At 29.3% G+C, this 17,311-nt stretch overlaps 1 protein-coding gene across 4 annotated transcripts in view; it reads left to right on the forward strand.

Annotated features, from left to right (window-relative positions):
- The first annotated feature begins 7,082 nt into the window (after nt 1-7,082).
- Nucleotides 7,083-17,311, forward strand: part of LOC129919719 (cholinephosphotransferase 1) — a 28,007-nt gene continuing 17,778 nt past the window's right edge. For 3 of the 4 annotated variants that reach the window (XM_056000700.1, XM_056000696.1, XM_056000699.1), the window contains exon 1: nt 7,084-7,592. In XM_056000700.1, the coding sequence (XP_055856675.1) occupies nt 7,372-7,592 (221 nt within the window). In that variant the 5' untranslated portion in view covers nt 7,084-7,371. Of the gene's footprint in view, nt 7,593-17,311 lie in introns of all 4 variants that reach the window. The other variant, XM_056000697.1, reaches the window with a different exon arrangement.

Consider the following 17,311-nt stretch of genomic DNA (forward strand, 5'->3'; position numbering starts at 1 on the left):
AAAAAAAATAATATATGAATCGGATTCTGTAACTGCTCTCTAGATGGACATGGAACAGAATTATCTAATTTATAAGGGCTTGTTTTTAGGACATCGATAAAAGACGGTTTTTGGCTTATCCGTTATTCTATTTGTTTTAAAAAAAGATATTAATTTAGAATTAGTTTTCGCAAAGTTCTGGAGTTCCTTCCATCTCAAAACTAGTTCGCTCAAACTTAGCCCCTTTTTTCTGTTAAGCGTTAAAGTAATCCATTTTTGAAAATTAATTCACGCACACAAAAATGGTTGGGAGTTGTTTGTCAGTAGAAACTAGCCATATCAGTGCAGGGATTTATTGATGACAGTACATGCGTGTGTCGAATTAAGATTTGTTTCAAACAATCAAACGCTTAAGTGCACAAAATGAAGCAGAATTGTTTTTATGATTCAAAACTTAAGTTTCATTAGTTCTAGTACAGATTCATATTCAATTTCACTCAAATTAATATGTTTTTACTTTTCCATTGATTGGTATAACCTAGTCTAATACGCGTAATAATAATCTTCTCTTAACAAACACGATGAAAATAAATACCAAAATACATAGGTTCAACAGCCGGCTTTAAATTACGTCACACTGTCATTCATAGTGACGTCACACTTATTTGTGCCCTATAATTGAAATACATACATGCTTAAATACTAAACAAATGGCGTGAACCTAGATAATAGTCCAACCCGACCCAAATATCGGCCGATAGAAATTCTAAAGTGTGTGGGGGCTCTGACTGAAAAATTCAGCGTTCTTTGATTATTGGAATAATAATAAGAACGTAATTTACTAACGAGACGATCAGAGTTTCTTAAAATAGGTTCTACATATCAATTTCACTCGAAATTTAAATGACATCGATTCTAATAATGTCGTTTTCGATTGGAATCACTCAAGGATTCACTCAATCTTAAATCCAATAAAACAGTTTGAATCGCTTCCACTCAGTACTGAAATTTTATATCTGTATTGGTGAATAAATCAAATGAAACTTTTTTGCTTTTCGACTAGGAAATTTGGTTTAACGTTTAATTATTTAAATATTAGTGATTTTGAGTGATCAAGAAGAGAATTTTTATTCTGAGAAGCGTTCTGTCTGTCATATTCGTCTGAATAAAACACTTTCAGAAGGCTTCTGAATGATTCCTGACGCTTCCGGAGAGCCAATCGAAAACGACATAAATTTCAATTTATTCATATGACAGCTGCTTTGATTTCACCTAACTGAACTCGAAAAAATAATATTGGTCAAAAGAAAAAAAATTCACTCGATTTTCAATTTCGATGTTGATTTTATTTCAAACGATTTCTCTGAAACCTACCTTAAAGTTTCAATTAAAAGTACATTCAAAAACACCCTATCTTACAAAACAGAGTACTAATTAAAACTTTTGTTTAGATGCTTGGTCTTTAGGTAGCGCTTTAGCATTGTTGAAAGAAACTCGACATTTTTCACAAATGTAAAATGTGCATATTCCTTATCATGTGACGTATTTAAAGACCGGAAAATTGTAAAAGAAAAACAAATAATATGGTTGCAACGAAAACTAGAAATTCATCCCTATTGTGATTGTTAATGATCAATTGGTAGGTGATATAGACAACAATTTGGTATATTTTTGTCTGTGGTCAAAAAAAGATAGAAAATATCAAATTTCAAGTTCTATCAACTATCAATTGGTAATTAATAGTTGCAATAAAATTGATAATAAAAAAAATTAAAATAAAAAAAAAATTTTTTTGATAAAAAATGGTGCTAAAAAAATTTAAAATCATGAGCAAAATTCTCATGTTAACAATATTAATCAGAAACTTATTTGCTCTCTGTCTTGCTATTTTGTCTGTATTTTATTTCTGTCTAATTGAAAGGATATAGAACATAAGTACCTACTATCTTTTTTTTTTATTTTTTACTAACTTGTGTACACACAAAAACACATTTTATATTATTATGGTATATTTATATTTTCCATTTAACAAAAATCTACATATATTACTTATGCATTTTAGTTGTGTAAATATTAAACACATAGAATAGAAATAAAAACTAAATGTATGTAAAAAAAAATCAAATAGTAATTATTACACTGTTTGACTCCGTTTTTTTAAATTGTTGCGTTTCTTATAAATTAAAAAAAAAAATGTAGAGTTTATACTCCTGTGTTTAAAAAAAATTTAGATTCTTGAAGTGAACAATTTTTTTGTGTTTTTCTATTTGTAGATAATAGTATATGATTAGTAAACACTACAGGTATTTTCTTACAACACATTTATTGATTTAATTTTTGCGGAAAACCTATGAAAAACCTTGAATTTAGAAAAAATCATTTTAAAACTCTGTTCTGCTTGATACTTAAATTTAACCGATGAGTACATCAAACAGATTTAGCAAAGATTTGCATGGCTTAGCTATTTATAATTCTTAGAATCGGAAAAAGAGATTTTCAATGATAATTACATTTCCCAAAATTCAATGAATAATCGTCTCGAGACCAGGGGCAAAACCCAAACGATGAAACTTTATCTTAATGATTTTATTCACAGCTTGCTTCATCTATAAACGCAGGACTGATGTTGTTGAAACGATACAGTTCGTGCTTTTTTGCTTTGCATATAATGCAGAAAACTGATTAAAATTATCGCTTTGGTTAACTTTTCAAGATAATTCTCCGTATCATGTAGATATTTGTTTTCAGATTGCTCGTAAAATTTTCAATTATAAATGCTAACATAACAGGTGTTGTTTGAAATAAAGAGTTTGTTTGGTAAATTTAGAGTATCTTCTTTTTTGTTTAGTATAGTTGATCTTGATTTCGGGCGTCTTCCTTATTTTCAAGTTACAAACAAAGTAAAAAATTGCCATCAAAACTAAAAATTCTTAAAAAATACTATTTACATTAAGATTGAATTAAAAAATTTAACTATTTAAATTCTAAGTAAAAAATAAAAGAAAACTCGAAGATGATCAAAAATTGAAAACGATGAGCTGAAAAAAATTATAAATTTAAATAAAAGAAAAAAAAAATAAGCGGAAAACTAAAACATTTATAAAATATATATAAACATTTATATATTTAATAACACAATATATATTTTTTAATTGTATTTTGATTTAAACATATAATTTTCTTTTGATATTAACTTAGTGTATTTTATTATTAAAATAATTATCACAACGTGAAATATATATACATATATATATTAAATAATAAATGAATTAAACAGATAAACAAAAACTAAAAAAATCTTTTTTTCTAACATAATTTTTCATAATTCCTAATTGGATTTATTTTTTTCAAGATAAGTTACATAAGTAAATACATTTTAACGCAAAAACAATATCAGAGAACTTGTATTTGCCAATTTATTATAACGACGATGATGATTATTATTACTATAGCGATAGTGATATATACAAAACAAAATATACATTATTTAATAAAAAGAAAAACAGAAAAAAAAAATATTTATGCTTGCGAAGTATGTGTATTAGCTTGAATTTTTTTTTTTTGGTCGTGTCCTGGTTGGCTTGAAAAGCAAATTGCACGTTTGAAAATCTATTTCATTTTATCTTTTCTTTTTTTTTCCATTAAAAGAGCGGGTAATTATATATAAATGTATATGAATTTACTAGTCTAAAACTCAAATAATGTGTTTTATTTTGGATTTCAAAAGGTTTTGAAGTGAAAATAATAATTGTATGTTTTGTCCAATTAAAACTTATTGGAGTCTATCGTAAATAAAAATTTCTCTGGGAATAATTTCGCTCTGCAGTACGCTGTTCGAATAGCGAAATTGAAAATTGTACTAGAGCATCTGCAAAAGTATCCACCTGTTTTTCGCTCACAAAATCCGAAGTCAGAGAAATTCAATTAGCTCCCGTTTTTTTTTCTACAGGATTTCGGTGTGCTGAACTGAAATCCGAACTCAAATATTCGACCACTTCCCGTTTTCGAAAAATTACAGTTAGAAAATTGAACAAAACGTTTTTTAACTACTTTGGCGGTCATGCTTTACTGTGAATAAATTTGTTATAATATATAATAAATTGGTTCGGTTTCTATAAGAGCTGTTTTCTCTCTTTCAAAACCTATTTAAATATCTCCTATATCTTTTTTACTACCCGAGATATCTTAAGCTGAAGTAAGTGCGTTTGCTTATCAAAGATGAAAACAACGTTTTTGGAATTTTCTAACGGTAATAATTCAAAAACGGGAGCTGATTAAATATTTATTTTTCCGCTGAGATCGAGCAAATATTTCTCTGTCAGCACCCTACTCTGGGCTTAACTACTCCAGTCAAAGCGTCATTTGACCTTGCGATCAGAGGCACTTTCAATTTTATTTCATGGGACGATAGAGGCACATAAGGCTTAAAACTCATTCTTTTTTGGATATTTTGCTTCTAAGCGAATATCTTTGCTCCAGTACATCGTAGACCAAAAAATGTACATTAGGGTTGCCTGATTGCGGTCGTCTCCAGTTTCCGGCCACCTTTCGGAAAATCGTTTAACTAGTGATTTCGTAGGATTTATTTCAAAATGTTTGCTTATTAATGTATAATATAAGAACAGCATAAAACCGAAAATATGGAAGAAACCTACAAAATCAATAGTTATAACGATTTTCCGAAAAGTGGCAGGAAACTGCAGACAGCTGAATTTTAGGCACTTAACTTTGAGCTCAATATCTTTCAAATGGTTAGATTAATGAAAAAAGTTTATAAGAACTTTTTTGTGGAGAAATCCGTTCGCTACAAGAATATGTCTTGCGCGTTGGATTACACTTCTCAACAAAATTGAACTTTTTTACAAATTTATTCATAATGAATTACATAACCTCGAAAACAGCCAAAACGACGTTTTTTTTTGCATTTTCTAACGGTAATATTTCAAAAACGATTCGAATTCAGCCTATAGAAATGTATATTTTGGTTCTTGTGGCAAAAATCTTGTTGACCAGTGTTATTATATTTTTTCGATTTTTTACAAAATTAAGAACAAAAAACGAACCTTTAAAGATTTTCTCAATTTTTGGACCTCAAATATCTTTTACACTGTTAGATAAAAGTATAGGGTACAGTTGCCTATTTGCGGCCGTCTCCAGTTTCCGGCCACCTTTCGGAAAATCATTAAAACTAGTGATTTCGTAGGCTTTATTCCAAATTTTTGGTCTTATGCTGTTCTCTTATATGTAAGTACAGCATAAGAGTAAAATTTTGGAATAAAGCCTACGAAATCACTAGTTTTAACAATTTTCCGAAAAGTGGCCGGTCTTATGCTCTTATGCTGTTCTTTTATATGTAAGAACAGCATAAGAGCAAAATTTTGGAATAAAGCCTACGAAATCAATAGTTTTAACGATTTTCCGAAAGGTGACCGGAAATTGGAGACGGCCGCAAATAGGCAACTCTACCCTATAAGGCCTTTTTGATAGAGCGTTCAATTTACTACAAGAATATGCAAAGAAATTTAGCTAAAAAGTCGATTTATAAAAAAATTATTTTTTTTTAGTAGAAGTTTGGTGTAAAAATGGAAAATTGCGGAGTGGAGGACTTTCCTATTAATAAAAAGAGCTCTTTTTTGGTGAGTTTATTCTAGAGGTGTCTAGCAATCAATTTTTTGTAATATAAAATCAAAAAAAAATTTCGATTTTTTTTACCCACCCTAGTTCATTCAGATGCTGGCAGCTGAATTAGGTCACAGTACACATAATAAGGTAATATCTTCCGAACGTTGACAAAATTTGTTTGTCAAAAATGGGCACCAATCTGTCAGGTCGCCCTTTAATTTTTATTTTCAATCGCAGTAAACAGGAAATTTGTTTTTGTTTTAATTTATAAAATGTCATTTGAAAAAATTATAAATTGAAAAATAACAAATTTTCTTCGTGTTTCATCGCGAAAAATAGTAAATAATTGTTTAAAAATTAGTGGTGTGCGTGGTTTATCGGTTTTTGTGCGTTTTTCGTTGGTAATTTAAACAATTAAGAATTTGGTAGCGACATTGGTCGCCAAATTGTCATGTTTTGACAATTTGGCGACCAATGTCAGTTCGGAATATATTACCTTTTTATGTGTACTGTGGAATTAGGTACAAAATGAAACTGTCATCAATTCAGTTGTTTGCTTTTCTATGTATCCTTCAAATTTTTAAATTTATCTTGGTCTCACATAATAAAGTTTTTGTCGACTATTGCCACTCGACGCGACAAAAACAAATTGCGACTAAGGCCTCACTCAGACAGAGTCAGAAAAGAAATAGTTAACATCGGGATAACTATTAAAATAGTTTTAAAAAAATGGTTATTTTATTTATGACTATTTTAATAGTCAATCGAAGTACTCGTATTCTCCAAATAACTATTAAATAGTCAATTTTAACAATTAAAATAGTTATATGTGACTATTTAAATAGTCAATAATGACTTAATGACTATTTAAAATAGTTAACCCGGTTTTAACTATTGAAATCGTTATTTTTTCTCTTGAGTGTAGTACACAGCTGAAGCAAAACGATAATTTAAGTCTCCAAAGTCAACAGCGAATTTGTAAATTAAAAAAATAGTATTATGTCAAAGCTTAAAATAATAAAAATACAAATCAAAAAATTTAAATTTTCTATAAAAACATTCTATTTACAGGGAAGAATCTGAGATTTTTACACAAAAATCTCAAAAGCAAATATAAAACGTTATAATTTTGGGGACTTTTCACGAGTCGATTTAAGCCACACGATATGTCGGCCTGCGTTCAGACGAGTCGAAAAGCTTCGACTCGTGAAAAGTCCCTATTTATTTGTCAACTTGAGCGCATTTTTCTTCTGACTCTGAACACATTCATTTTATTTTTAATCAAATTCCACTGATTTGGCAATGATTTTTACTTAAATTAATTCAACTACCTATCTATCTCTTTTGTTCGTTCACAAATCTAGGTACAATGACAGTTGTGAAAATCAAAACAAAAAGAGACAACAAAAAGTGTAGAAAATGTCACGTCACTCCTGTTCCAAAACCCATTTCGTTCGCTAGCTGAATTTCTACATTTTCACATTTCATTTTTCATTCGATTTATTTGCTCGGGAGAGTACGGAAGTGACAAAACTAGCACCTGAAATTGAAAAAAAAAAAAATAGTGACAGCGGGGAAAAGTTTTCCTATTCATCGAATTTCGCAAAAGGAAAAAAATCAATCAGAAAAAAAATCCCATTCTCAATAAAGTTAAATGATTTTTATTAAAAATTATAACATCTAATTAGTTGTTCATTACCTGGTGCGGTCGAAGTGGAAATAGATTAAATTATAGGTTACGAGTGTCCGTCGTCGTTCGGTCGGGCAAAAATGAGTTCAAGCATGAAATTCAATTCTCGTATACTGAGTTCGCAGCAGCTAAAAAAGCTGTCCGAGCACAAATACTCCTGTTCAAGTACGAGTCTTCTTGATCCACTGTTGCAGCCCTGGTGGAATTGGTTGGTGTCAAAAACTCCACTTTGGCTGGCGCCAAATTTAATAACAATTATTGGATTAATTATAAATATATTAACTACGTTGGTTCTAATATCGTAAGTATCTGATTATCGATGAATTCTCAAAAAAGAACACACCACCCGATCACTCTTTCACACCATTCCACCCTTCTGATTGGGTTTGCATTTATTTTTTAGGTTAGTTTGCTTTATCTACAGCTGCTGCTGATGGCTGGTGTTAGCCTTGCTTGCACTGTGTATATAACAAACAAATATTAAATGAAATTTTATTTTATGTTAAAATGTTTGTTTTTGTTTAGTAGGTGCTTATTTATTTTACACCTGTCCCCAGTTACGGGGACATCCCCTGGTTAAATATTTCTTATTATTTAATCACCTATTTGCAGATGGTTTTTCATTTTGGCTTGCACTATAGACAAATTGTAGTGCAAACCAAAAATTAAATCAATTAAAAAATTAATTGATCTGCCTATTTGTAGGTTCACCAATTAGCAACTAAAAACTGGGAACACCGGTTTAGATAGACGCGGGAAAAAGTAAACAAAATATACAAACCAATAAACTATTGCAGCAGGATTTTCTTATTCCAATATTTCATTCAAGGACCAGTTTTTAACTTTGAACCTATTTTAATGCTTACTTAGCATGTGTTGATTTATTCTATAAATAAATAGCCAAACATTTGCTGAGTTTCGTTTGGTACAAAAATCTATTTATTTTTTGATTTATGTCTTTTTCCTTCATTCCAATGAGAGTACCCTTCTAGTACTTATTTTTGCACTTTTGAAGGTTTTATGGTGCTTCACGCCATAGAAGTGTAAACAAATTACTCCGGAGTAATTTTAGTACTACGGAGTACTCCGGATTTACTCCACATTTTTAGTCGGATTTACACCGATTTGCACACGGACTTGTTTGTACATACACTTACGGCCATATTATTCACTAGTTTAAAAAATACATCTGGATGTAAAATTGTCAAATGTCAAAAGTAAATCCAAATCCAAAATAGTTATCCCGATTTTAACTATGAAAATAGTTAAAAATGACTATTTTTTTCTCTGTGTGATAGTTAATATCATGGATTTGGATTTATTTTTGACATTTCAATTTCTTTACATCCAGATGTATTTTTTAAACTAGTGAATAATATGGCCGTTATCAATTTGAAGTTTGATATTTTAAAATTTTGTTTGAAAAGAGAAAAATGCGAAAAGTGTTTCTTTTAAATTCTTTTGTTATTAACAAAAACAACCAAAATATAGAAATCAATAAGCTATTGCAGCAGGATTTTTTTATTCCAATATTTCATTCAAGGGCAAGTTTTAAACTTTTAACCTATTTTATTTTAATTCTTGCTTTGAAGAATCAGTGAGCTTAAAATGTGTTAATTTATTGTATAAATAAATAGAAAAACATTTTCTGAGAGAGAAAAAAAATTTATGATTTTTTTTTTATCTTAGATCAATTTTCCTGATGGGCAATTCCATGGTAGCTTACGATACACTCAGCAAAAATTTCCAATACATAAATAATTACTTTTTGTCAATTTTAATATAAATTGATATGAAAATAGGTATCTACTGTCCATGAATGTAGCATTCATATTACTTTTATAATAAATTAAAACAATCTTTTTTTATTTTATCCATTTTCTAATAAAACTTTTCGTGACCTTTTGATCCTAATAAAAAACGCCGTATACCAAAATTCCGCTTAGTAGGAATTTTTCTACAGATTGGGGATGAAAATGACTAAAATGACTAGACTATAAGAACAAATAAAAGTATGTTGGTAACTTAATGACAGTATGAAGTTTTCTGTAAAAATGTTATCTAGTTGTTATCTAGTTTATTTATTAATTAATTTATTTTTAATAAAGATTCCTTACATTAAAAATTACAAGCTTTGAAAATTAGTCACAAAACCAAACGTTTGTTTAATATTTCGAGGGAAAGTATGAAAATCTTTAGGTAACTCATGTTACATTAATTTAGTTACCTGCGATTTGTGGTTCCAAAAGTAAAGAATACCTAGATGTTTTTCACTAAAGTAATTTTAAAATCGAATATTGTGTAACGAAGCTTGCTTTAAATGTTAATTTATTTAAGCAATCACGAGGGGATATTTTCATCGTCACTGTTAGATTCATTTTGTTTTCTGTGGGCTTGTTTTTCCATCACGTTCATGTGGAATTCATCTGTAGTTGCCAAGCTTATGCTATAAAAATGCTTTTAGATTAGGTACCTACTTATACTCCATGAATTAAATTTCTAGACATGAGGGAAAAGTAAAAAACTTCCATAGTTTGTTCACATGACACCTCCATAGTTTGTTTTCATGGAATTACCCAAATCTAGATCTTTCGTTGGATCAACCCCTCTTTACTTACACCAATATGCATCATAATTGACAGCGATCAGCTTTAAGTGTTATTGTTTGATAATAACTGCGTTCCTTTGGGAACATTTATCTACTCTTAGTACTTAGAGCTACTTTTACTCTATTGAAAAAGTAGTTCAAAGCAGTTTTAAGTACTTAGCAGAAGATAAATATGTATTCCCAAAGTTATAGTTATATAAAGTTATACATACTTATAACTATTTTTAACAAAAATATGTAATTGGGTAACAAATTATAAATTTAATATCTACCTAATGTGTTTAAGATGTGGTTTTTTGCATATAAATTTATGGTTGTGAGCGCACGCTTACCAATCAGCCAATTCGGTCTTTGGACCTCAAGCATATAATGATATACCATAGCAAAGCTGCATAATGTATATTATACCATCTATAATTTGGTTTAGAAAAAATTTCAGAATTTGAAAAAACTTTTTAAAGCAATTATATTCCTAAGCTCGCCATTGCTTCTAAAATTATATATAATATATATAATATCTGAAAGTAATAGAACTCATCCGAGGCTTCCTTAGACATTTGAGGCTCACCACAACACTCCTGCCCTCAGGATACTTGTAACGAATCTAGATTAGAATACATTTTATTTAGTTCAATTGGCTATTAGCTGGGTTTTATTTTCCTCGTGATCCAGATCAGATCATTGTTTTTATTAGCTTTACAACAAAAGCAGGATTTTGTTTTGTTATTGTTTCGCAAATAAATTAATGATCTGATCCGGATCACGAGGGAAATAAAACACAGCTATTATTAGAATTTCATACTTTTAAAGTACATCTAGGTTTTTAATTTAAATTGAATAATTACACTGTGGAACACTCAAACATACGCGGGCGGAGACCTAACATTTTGTAGAGCTTTGATTACGAAACGATATTTAAAAAGTCCCTAGCTTTTCAAAAATCTAGAGATAAAAAAATCAAAACGGGTAAAAGTTTGTCGAAGCTAGATTTTGTTCAATGGGTGAAGGTGTCCGTAACTCTAGATTTTTGGGGTGTAAGGGACTTTTTAAATACCGTTTCGTAATCAGTGCAACTAGCTCTACAAAATGCAGTTTCTGTTTTGAATTGACACATATACTCTTTTTCCGGGTTGAATACATTTTAGCCATTTTTACTTGCGATATAGGTACTATAGCCTATAGGGCAAGTTTAGGATTCGTAAAAAAAATCGAACTCGAGATAACAATTTTACATGACATTACGATGATGGAAAATGCCAAAAAAGTGGGTCCGGCAATTCTGTCTGTCTGTCTGTCTGTCCGTCTGTCTGTCCGTCTGTAAGTACCTCGAGCTGCAGCCTAAACTAATGGAGCGATTTTCTTCAAACTTGGTAGTTAGCAGTTTTTGGTGATTCCCTAGAGGAGAAATTGAAATTTTTTTTTTATGACCAAAACTAACGGTACCTGCCATATAACGGAAATAAAAAAGTAAATTTTTTTCGAAAACTGCTCTAACGATTTTGATTAAAATTTTTGTGTATAGTATAACACATAAGATACAACTTTTGAAATAAAAAAAATATTTTTTGTACCGTTATTAACGGTACTTGTCATAGAACGGTTTTTTTGATTTATGAATATCCCGTACAAGACTAACCCGATTTTAACTAAAATTTTTATACAAAAGCGTTCAAGTAAAGGTAATATTAAAATTTAAGAAAATTTCCCAAAAACACATTTTTGGATTTTTAAAAAATATTTGAAAATTTTTTTTTGAAAAATCAATTTTTTGAAAACGGGTTTGTGAAAAATTTTTAAATTTCGTTTTTATGTGTAAATTAATTATTTCTTCTTAATGACATACCAACTTTTTTTTTGAAAAATGTTAGAAAATTTTTATATATAAAAAATAATTTTTTTAAAAAACGGTTCTAACGATTTAGGACATTTTTTTTTCTAAAAATTCCTTTCTATACAAGACATAAACTGGCATACTTGTTTTTTTTGTAAAAGATTATTTAAAACGGTGTTTAATTAATTATAAAAACAGATTTTATTTTATTTTAATTTTCCCAAATATTCTTGAATAAAAAGCTGTAACATTAAAGTCACTTTAAGCATAAGAGCAAGTACGTGCGACCCCAGTCGTGCAATTTATTTATCAATATTTCGTAAATAATTTCAACTAGATAACAAACTAACGCAAATTCTGTTTTGAATTGATCCACATATACTCTTTTTCCGGGTTGAATACATTTTAGCCATTTTTAATCAATATTTCGTAAATAATTTCAACTAGATAACAAACTAAACCGATCTAAAGTTAATTGATCTTTGACCGTTTTCACAAGATTGCAGTTGATTTCATTTTTTTTTATTAAAATGATGGTTAAAGTCTGATTCACAACATCGTGTTGCGACGAAATGGGAGCGAAACGCAAGCTTTTCTTACTCATAGTTATCGAGGTCCTAATATTACTTTTTTTTAAAGCATTTATTTTTGACAAAAAAAAAAAAAAAAAAAACAGAACAGTATATTTAAAAAACAAAGCACTTTCATTATAAGGGCAAAGTGTGCTTCTCTTGAATAAGTAACACTTTTTCCATAAAAAAGCGATTCATTTTAAAATACTTTGATACTTTAAATGATCAGCTAGCTCTAAAATAAACTAACTAAATAAAGAGTTTTTATGTCTCTCCTGTAAACAAACAAAAATGTCATTTGTGTTTTAGCAATCATTAATCATTATAGTCTTAGAGCTGAGAGCAGATTTTTTGCGTGAGAGGTAACCAATTCATATTAATGTTACAATAAGTCTCAGAAAAATTGCTAAAAAATTAAGCTTTAGAAGAGATTCCAGCGCTCTCGAGGAATAAAGTAGATGTCAAAGTGACATATAAACAAGGCTACAGGTGGCTTGATTAGATGAAATTAGAGTTGATACAATAATTGAGAATAAGAACCAATCTAATATTACAGATTTATTACTTTATAATGTTACCGTATTGTAAAAGATTATAAAACTTAATCTCCTTTTCTTTCTTAATTTACGTTCAAATTATGCTTATCATTTTATGCGACTTATTAAATGAAACAAAAAGATAAATATGAAACTATGAAGTTTGAATCTTCATCGAAAATGAAAGAAAAACATTTATGTATGAGATAAGATATTGCTATTGACAATTTTGAAAAATAATCGCGCCTGTATTTTTGTATTCATAATCACTCTCAGACCATTGCTAAATAAAAAAAAAATCTCAAAAAATTGTATGTATACCTTAAATAACCTGGAAAAGTTGTTATATTATCACAATTTTAACTTGTAGGTGCATCATTTCATTCAAATTGGTTTGGCTTATTGATAAATACATAGATGTAGTTAGAGGTAGTCCACCAATTGAAAATAAAAATCAAAAATGACCCATCCTAATCATTTCATTCATAGTTCGCTTTTAAATCACGTGTTTGTGTAATTGAGTAATAAGAGAACTACTCGCTGACTTAATGTGACTTTGACTAGCAATAGCAGTACCTAGTTTGTCGTCTCATGGTGTGATAAGTAAGCAAAAAAAAAGTACTTTCATCAATTTGCACTTTGATCTGATTGTGAATGACGAACTTATTGTAATTTTTTTTTAACGGAATATGTATTTTTGTTTGTAATCGGAATTTCAAGTTGAAAATTTTGAGCTCTTGAACTTTTAAAAGAAGGTCTCTTGTGCGATAAAAAAACAAACATATGTATGTAGGCATTGCAACGTTAGTTCTTTGAATTTGCGCTACAATTCAATTTGAATTAAAAAAAAAAAATTCATAAAAATGATAAGCACAAATAAAATAAGTACGTTTGAAATAATAGGCTGCACATTGTTGTGCGAGAAAAAAATCCTGGTGGTTATACATTTTTTTTTTCCATTTTGGTTTACAGCTGTGGTGAGTTAAAACATATTTTTTTCGGAAAAATTAAGAAAATTTGTTCCTCTTATATTCCAACTCAGTTTGTTTATGATATTATGCGTAAAGCGTACCTCATAAGATTGTTGAAGATGAAGGGAAAAAGGTGTAGTAATACTTACTTTAATTTTTTTGCTCATCTGATCAATGTTTGATTTTGAAAATAATTTAGGTATATTTGTCTCCAATATTAAGGATTTAGAATTAAGATTATTACAATTAAAACTAAAATAAGCTGGTGAATAAAATAGATACACTTAACACTTGACAAAAAGTTAAAACACTGATTTGCTGATTGCTTGAATTGAGATTAAATCTTTGGTGAGACTTTTGCTCAATGATTAATTTTGAATTTACTGTTCTTTAAAAAATTAACTTATTGCAAGCAATAGTTTAAACAGAAAATTCGACTAAGCAACGCTAACGGACGTGCAACCAAGCCAGCCTTGCTTCGCACAAAGATGACAAATGTTTTAAATGTTCTTTTAGAGTGGTGCTGTTGGTGTTCTTTTGGGTGTTTTTTTTTTTGTTTTTAAATCTTTAACGGCATTTTTTTGTAAGAGGACTTATAGCCTTTACCCAAGCATATCCTGGGGTATACTCTATGGGTTCAAGGAGAAAAAGCATCCTAGTCGGTATAGAGTGTTAAATTGCATCTCTTGAAGATAGTGCGAAACGTTTCTTACAGTGCAAGAACAAGTGGAACTTTGGATTAAAAGAAACGGTGCATTACTCAAAGGTAACTGGTACACAAAACTATTTTTTAAAGTCCTTCACGAACTACCCAATTGTTAGAGATCCTCTATCTGCCACTAAAAAGTCTAGGCTAGACTTTTAGTATGCGTAGACTTTTCACTATATAGTGATCTGGGAAAAAAATCATATAGATATGCATATTAGGGTGCTTCTTAAAAATCAATTTTCGAAATTTTAATGGGACATCCTTTCATTTTGTTCTTCCTGCCTTAAATATAAATTGGGCAAAATTTGGTCCAATTTAAACACGTTCTATTGGTCGCTACCACAATTCAAAGTTTTGAAAAAAACAGCAAATTTTGTTTTTTTTTTCTCAGAAAATTTTAAAATTTTTAATGCGAATTAAATACGTTATATTTTAGCTGCGTTCCTTTGGAAATATTTATCTACTTTTTAGTACTTAAAACTACTTTGATCTACTTTGCTATACTGAAAAAGTAGTTCAAAGCAGCTTTAAGTACTAAAAAGTAGATAAATATTTCCAAAGGAACGCAGCTTTTATCTTGAAAGAAATTTTGATAAAAATACAGGGGAATAGAAATGACGTTTAATTTTGAATATTTTTGAATTTGACATTTTTTTTGTTATGCTGTAGAATAGCTCACTGAGTGATCTTTCTTAATTGAAAAATTCAATGTTTTGTATCTGATTGCTTATGAGAGCCTAATATCTTTATTCGTCAGACAGTTAACTGACTGTTTATTAGAAGATTGAAAAATCTGGTCTAAAGCGTACTTTGTATTGTTTTCCCTACTATAAATCATTGAAAAAAAAAAAATGTGTTGAAATTGATCATTTTTTTAGTGAATGGTAGCGACCCCTAAATTTTAATATTAACCCTCTGTAGGCACACCTCTTTTTTGCGAATTTTGTTTATACTTTTTCATGGCGCTAGAACTTTTTTCGGTCTCACTATTTTATGGACAATCATATATGATATTGATGTAGAGTTTTCCGAGGAATCCGAATACCAAAAAAATTCATTTTCACCCTTATAAAGACACTTTTCTGTGACCACTTTTAATTTGTATCCTGTCAAATTCACACCCGTGTGTCGACAGAGGGTTGAAATCTGAAAAAATGCCATATGCTTATATGGTAGAATTTTATGTAATACAGGGTTGTCCTATCAAAAAATCGAAAACAAATTTTTTTTGATCATATAAGAAGCACATATCTTTCATGTTGGAAGTTTTTTTTTTTCAAAAAACTCCAAGTAAAATTTGTAGATTTTTCAATCATCTTATTTTTTGCATTAAATTTTTGCCTAGAATTTTTCGTTCAAATTCAATCAAATATTCTATAAAAAAAATAATTCAATTATTTCATCAACTAAATGAAATAAGATCACAAGTTCATCGACATGGTTTACTGCAAAATTTATCTAAATCAAACAACTTGTGCATTGTATAATATCTCTTTCTCTATGACACATGCTGATTAACAGCATCTCTTTACTTTCACCGATTTACATATTTTTTTTTTGAGCTTTCACATCAAGTGATTGTTTGAAAATGAAAACCTGTTTAGCAAAAAACAAAAAACACATTTTAAGTCAATGGCATCAACCATCAGATATCAAAACAAATGATTAACAAAATATCTAAGTAGCTATATCATAATATTTTAGACTCGAACCATATAGGTACATATTATGGAATGCTCTTTTTGTTAAGAAAATTTTAATTTATATATTCAAACTTTCATTCTCATTAATTCACCGTGTGATTCAGCGGCGGATTGAGACTGGTTTTGCGCCCGCCCTTATTAAATTAAGTTATTCTATATTATAGTTACATTGAATACCAAGTCCATACCCTAATATCTTACGCAGTGAGTATCATTTAAAATTATTTTAGTTTTTTTTTTAAATTTAAATTTCTTATATTTAAATACTTTTGATTATATTTTAGTGTTTTTTTATATTCCAAATAGGGTTTTCAATACAAAAGTATTTTAGTCAAGTAGGTAACTAAAATGTCAGTATGCAGTTTTATAGCCTTATGCGTTCTTATAACGAATTCGAAAGTCTGGCAGCTTTAAATCGCGGCTTTATATTGATTTAATTTTAGTTTTTTTTTGTATTCCAAAAACGGTTTTCAATACAAAAGTATTTTAGTCTAAGAGCCCAAAGCAAATTTTTTGGGAGTGCAGGCATAACCAAAATGTCAGTATGCAGTTTTATAGCCTTATTCGTTCTAATAACGAATTCAAAAGTCTGACAGCTTTGAATCGCGGCTTTATATTGATTTCATTTTAGTGTTTTTTTTGTTTTTTTTTTTTTTTGTATTCCAAAAAGGGTTTTCAATACAAAAGTATTTTAGTGAAGAGCCCAAAGCAAATTTTTTGGGAGTGCAGGCATAACCACAATGTCAGTATGCAGTTTAATAGCCTTATGCGTTCTAATAACGAATTCAAAAGTCTGACAGCTTTAAATCGCGGCTTTATATTGATTTTAGGGGGTTAAAAAACGTCAGTTTTCCAATTCATATAACCCTCTGTAGGCACACCTCTTTTTTTCGAATTTGGTTTATACTTTGTCATGTCTCTAGAACTTTTTCCGGCCTCACTATTTTATAGAGAATCATATATGAAATTGATGTAGATTATTCCGAGGAATTCGAATATTGTATTCACAATTCAAAAAAATGTATTTTCACCCTTATAAAGACACTTTTTTGTGACCACTTTTAATTTGTTTCCTGCCAAATTCGCACCC

This window comes from Episyrphus balteatus, chromosome 4, assembly GCF_945859705.1.
Source record: "Episyrphus balteatus chromosome 4, idEpiBalt1.1, whole genome shotgun sequence".
Taxonomy (NCBI): domain Eukaryota; kingdom Metazoa; phylum Arthropoda; class Insecta; order Diptera; family Syrphidae; genus Episyrphus; species Episyrphus balteatus.